Source organism: Brassica napus, chromosome C1 (genome assembly GCF_020379485.1).
Source record: "Brassica napus cultivar Da-Ae chromosome C1, Da-Ae, whole genome shotgun sequence".
Taxonomy (NCBI): Eukaryota; Viridiplantae; Streptophyta; class Magnoliopsida; order Brassicales; family Brassicaceae; genus Brassica; species Brassica napus.
In genome coordinates this window covers 5,127,590-5,133,224 of record NC_063444.1, presented here as the reverse complement: position 1 = coordinate 5,133,224, position 5,635 = coordinate 5,127,590, and the positions used below count along the sequence as shown (strand labels likewise).

At 38.3% G+C, this 5,635-nt stretch overlaps 2 protein-coding genes across 2 annotated transcripts; one reads left to right on the top strand and one right to left on the bottom strand.

The window, feature by feature from the left end:
- Window positions 1-873: 873 nt before the first annotated feature.
- On the bottom strand, window positions 874-1,524 carry BNAC01G08560D. Its single transcript, XM_013858414.3, has one exon. The coding sequence runs from the start codon at window positions 1,301-1,303 to the stop codon at window positions 1,100-1,102; it is 204 nt and encodes a 67-aa protein (XP_013713868.1). The 5' UTR covers window positions 1,304-1,524; the 3' UTR covers window positions 874-1,099.
- A 1,724-nt stretch (window positions 1,525-3,248) lies between these two features.
- LOC111206123 lies at window positions 3,249-5,363 on the top strand. Its single transcript, XM_048743582.1, has 4 exons — window positions 3,249-3,824; window positions 3,879-4,094; window positions 4,348-4,869; window positions 5,178-5,363. Exons 1-4 carry the CDS (start codon window positions 3,249-3,251, stop codon window positions 5,361-5,363), a joined length of 1,500 nt encoding a protein of 499 aa, XP_048599539.1.
- The last annotated feature ends 272 nt before the right edge of the window (window positions 5,364-5,635 follow it).

Here is a 5,635-nt window from a genome sequence, read left to right as displayed (position 1 = left end):
TAGATTTGTAATAATATTATTGCTTAATTTAACATATATAGACAATTTTATATCGATTTTAACCAATTTTAATCGATTTAGAACGGTTTAAACCAATTTGAATCAGATAAATCGGATTTTAAGAAAATCGTTTCGAATAGGACCGAATTGCCGCGTAGACCGAATTTTAGAACCTTGATGAAAAGCAATACAAAAGAAGTTGTGTTTCTTTCAAACTTAAACTTCGGTTTTGATACACAATCACAACCTAAATGTGTAGTACTATATACTTTTTTGCTTTTGATGGCCTCCAAACTAAATTGAAACTAAAATGGAATCAAAGTAAAAGATACTCGAATATGCAACGACCAGACTACTTAGTAAGAAGATTCGTTTCTATATTTTTTTGTGGACACACAACAGATGAATTCTCCAAATAAGTGAACGTTAATGATACATAGATTGAATCGTAACTCTTACGGCCACAACACTTAATTTTCTTCTTGTCTCTTTCATGTCTGGCCAGTAAGACGTACAGCAAAATTTTGGCCCCATTAATATACCGAAACGCTCGTGTCAATCATTCATAAATTGTGATCTTTGATATTTATATATATATTTTCTGTTGATTCTTGCGGTAAAAGTGAACATAAAAAAACAAGGTGCTCCAGCTCCCTATGTTCATTCGTCTCGAAATTTTTTTTCATACGTTAAAGTTCAAAATTGTAGCTTATTATAATGGATGGTGTTTTACCCAAGATCTATGGTTCCATGTTATTCATTTTATTATTCTCGCGAACACATCAAAATAAAATATTATTAAAAATGGCTACGAGTTATCAAGCATTGAAATGAACAAGTATAATAGTAAACAAGTTCAGTAAAGAACTTAACTTAAAACAAAACTGAATTTCACTCACGTAATCGACGAAACAAGACCAATAAATTATTTACATGAAACCCACAGAACTCAATGAACTTAACCAATGTCACCACCAAGATGGGTGTTTATAGCAAATCAGAAATTACAGGGTACAATCTGCAAAAACCTCAACACTGAGAGTAACAAAACCAACAAATAAATAAAATATATATTCTTTCTTCATTTACTCTGTTTCTTTCAATAATACAAAACGAGACGACGATCACAGGATGAACAAGAGTACTTGCGTTTGACCTTGAAACAGAGTGGCAAGAAACAGAACAACCACTTCGTCTCAATATCTACCGCCGACACTTTTCCGCCGCAATACGGACACACACCCGGTGCTTGTTGCCGACCAAGCTCTGTCTTCTCCTCGTGATAGACAAACTCCAAACACATTTTTGCTTCTTTCTTACTCCAATTCTCAGAGACACCTTTTGTGTTTATATACTGCTTCCGGGCTTGTCTCTTTTTCTTTCTGGTACGTTTGCTAGGAAAACTCTAGAAGTGTGAAGAACAAGAAAGTAGAAAGAAAAATTCTTTTAAAATTACCAAAAAGGGAAAAATATTTGCGTAAAGATGTTTTCTTTTGTTGCTGTAGGGTTTAGTAGTACAATGACAATGAATTTATAGAGGATGGAAGGAAGATTACGTGGCGTACTCTCAAACGTTACCATGTATAAATAATTTATATATTTAACAATTGTATAAATAATTAAATTCATATCCAAAAATCTTTTTGAGTCTTGGAAATCAAATGTCTGTTGATGATACAATTGACAGCTTTCATGAAATATAAACCATGTATTTTCTAACATAAATACAAATTTTTAAGGATGAGAACAAATATTTAAGTCGACAAAAAGAAGGGGTTTTTGCCAAAACTAAACCACAACTTGATTTTAACTCCAAACCTATACCCAAACTTGAATCAAATGCAAAACTAACCTAAAAGCCTAGTGAAATTACAGCTCAACCCCTTGTGACCAAACAAAAAAACAGAAGCCATTTTTACGAATATAGCCCTAGTAAATCGTCTGAGTCGTCTGAGATGTTGGAAGTCGTCTGGACGACTGAAGTTTAAGTCGTCTGGTACCAGTTTATTTTAAAAATAATTTATAAATCTTGTAAAAAAATATTTTGATGCGTGAAAAAATAAAAATCAGGTGATTATAAAAAGTTTTAAGTGATATAAATTAAGATATGATAAAATTGATTTGTTTTGAAGATAGATGAGTGGAAGTATTGAATCATGATATTCTTTGGTTTAGGAGTTTGACAAACATATGTTGTAGTATTGTATGTATTGTTAGGGTTAGATCTTGGAAAACTAAAATGTTTTTTTCAAATATTAGTTTTCACCTATATGTGTTTATTTCTGTGTATAGTAAACACTTTTCAAGTTTGATTTGATTTTATGAAGTGTTTAATTAGATAATTAAGTTTAGGGGTTATGTTTAGGGTGTGGACGACTTATATTTCAGTTGTCTGTAGAATAATTTACACGGACGACGTATATTTCAGTCGTCCACATCGTACCGAACCGTTAATTTACCAATGTACGTTTTAACCTAACCGGATCATTTACCGGACATATAAAAGCTATTTTTTTCACTATTTCACAACTTTACGAAACCCTAGCGCTGATTCTCTCCAACGGCGATTTCGAAGGCGATAAGACGAAAACCCTACTGTGGTCGTGTTCCGCCGTTATCTTCGCCGGTAATCTCTCCGATTACGACGAATCTCGTTTCTCCTTCATGCCGTAGAGTATTTTCGTAGTTTAAACTGACCTTCCGCTTCCTTTTTTTCAGATCTGAAATCTCGTTTGCCAAACACCGCCGCCGGTATGTTATTTCTCATGTATTAAGGCGTTTAGCCGCCGGAAAACCCTAAATATTTTAGTATTGATTCTTCTTTTCCCTTCGATTTGCAGATCTGTAACGGCTTGGGACCACATCTTCTCCGACCATATCTTCTTGGACAATATATTCTCCAACTGTAAGTCATTCGTCTTTTGTTTAAAAGATTTTGAGATTGTTGTAGTCTTTTGCTGAAAGATTACTCAGACGACTTCCAGGAAGTGAGAAGACTACTTGGACGACTTCCAGGAAGTCTTCTACGATGTCTTACTCTCTGGACGACTTACATGTAAGTCGTCCAGAGAGTAAGACATCGTAGAAGACTTCATGGAAGTCGTCCAAGTAGTCTTCTCACTTCCTGGAAGTCGTCTGAGTAGTCTTCTCACTTCATGGAAGCCGTCTGCAAGTCTTCTATAGCATTTAGCATAGTGCGCAACCTATGTGTTTGAGATGGTTGTTTGTGATTATTTGCAGGCCTTAAAATGGATTTACCAGAACTCTCGCCGAGGATGTTTACATTAGGAGAAGAGCCCGATGCAATCAGGAGCATTTCGTATCATTCTGATGACACGAAGTTGTTTAAAGCTCTATGTGATTGTCTCACAGCTGACGAATATGAGGATCTGAAGGCGTCGAAGTTAGGAGTGTTCATCAAATTCAAGGAGCTTGACTTTGGTTGGACTTCAAGGCTGGTACATTTTTTGCTCTATTTCCAGCTGGACATCAAGAAGAAGTTTGAGCTCTGGAGTCTTGTCGTTTCACAACCTATGAGGTTTTCACTGATAGAGTTTGAACACCTCACTGGGCTGAACTGCGATTACATCAAGGACGTGGAAAATCCAAGGTGTGAGGTTACGTCGGAGATGGCTGCTTTCTGGGAGAAGATGCGTGTTGATATCGATACTGGGCCAAGTATTGAACAGATAACAGAAGCATTTTACAACTGCGACGAGTGGTCTCCGGATGATCGCATGCGGCTGGGATCCCTTGCCATCTACGCAGGATACATTGAAGGGAAAAATTTCTCATCCGCTACATTAGCTAGTCTTGCAAGGCTAGTGATGGATTTAGAAAAATTTGAGAATTATCCATGGGGGAGAGTGGCGTTTAAGGTGCTGATGGATTCTCTGAAGGCAAAAGACTTGACGCAAACTGGTTACACTGTTGATGGGTTCATACAAGTGCTCCAAGTGTGGGCGTACTATGCTATGCCAGAATTGGGTGCTAATTATGGGTCTCCCATACCAAACAGACCGTCTCCACTGTTGCTGGCTTACAGGGGTGGCAAAAGACAACGCAAATGTTTTAAGGCTGCTATCAATAAACAGGTACTTAACTTCACTCCTAAGACTTCTCAGACGACTTAAAGTTAAGTCGTGTGGATCGTCTTCCAACAAAAGACCACTCAGACGACTTACTTTTAAGTCGTCTGAGTGGTCTTTTTGTTGGAAGACTTCCAGACGACTTAACTTTAAGTCGTCTGAGAACAAAATACTTCTCAGACGACTTAACTTTAAGTAGTCTGAGAACAAAATTCTTCTCAGACGACTTAACTAAGTTTATATCTTTTATTTATTGCAGACTATCGTGAAGAACTTCGTTCAGAAGGATTTTGATGAAATGTTTCCAAAATGGGACGGAGACGTAGATGACCCTGCCGCGGATAACATAATTAAAGTCATGTTTAATGATCCTGGATGGGAGTGGACCATGGAATGCTGGCCAGTCACCGGTACTCGCAAGATTGTGAAGATGGAAGTGAGTCCAGTGAATAATGAAGTGAGTCCCGTGAAGTCAGAGAGTGTTGTGAAGGAAGAAAGTAGCAGACCTCGGAAGAAAGCTCGTAAAGGGTCTTCTGTTTCTGCTGAGACACCTGCGGCGGGTAGTGAACGGATGACGCATCAGCAGATTGAAAAGTCCTTGAAGGACATATCTGATGCCATTAATCTTGGCTTTGGCACGTGCCCTAAGGAGCTCAAGTTACTGGCGGATAGGATGGTAGCTGTGGAGAATAAGGTGGGAATCACCAACAGAGGGGGTTCATCTGATGATCGTCAACTTACAACCACTTCAAATCCACCAAAACCTGCTGACGAACCCGGGGTTAGTACCAAAACCTCTCCCAAAATTGCAGAGAAGAGAGTCACTAGGCAAAGTGTTAGGAAGAGTCAGGACTGATGTGCTTTGTTTCTTGTGTGCTTGGATGAATATGTGTGCTTTGTTTCTAGTGTGCTTTGATGAACCACTGTATGCCTTGATTCTGAACATGTGTGCTTTGTTTCTAGTGTGCTTTGATGAACCACTGTATGCCTTGATTCTGAACATGTGTGCTTTGTTTCTAGTGTGAATTTGATCTTTGCTGTAAGGGCTTTTGTTAATAGTTTTTAAACACTGTGAACTCGAAATTGCAGAGTGAAAGTGTGAATGGGGCGAAAGCAGGACGGAAGGAAGCCAAAGAACCGAGTCTTACTACAGAACCGGGTTCCTCGAGAGAGCTCTGTCTTGTGAGTCCTGCAGCCGACTTACCGAGTGATGATCCTAGCCTTCTTATATTGGACAAACAAGTTCCCATCGCTTCAGATTTACTCGTTGAATAAGCTAGAAGGCAGACAAAGAAGGAGACTGCTTTGGTGAATCTCCGTAAAAAAAGTGTGCGAGAAAGGAAGCTTGCTCCCACACAGCAAACTCCTTTTAAGGGAAACAACACTGCCAAACAGATCATTCCAAACAAACAGGTTGACGGAGGCTATGATCCTTTTGCACCCTATGACAAGATGAAGTCGAAGGAGCTCACTGCATGGGTGCAAAAAGATCCGTAAGTTGCTGTTAAAAATATGCTTATTTATATTTGATTAAAAAAAGCTTCCAT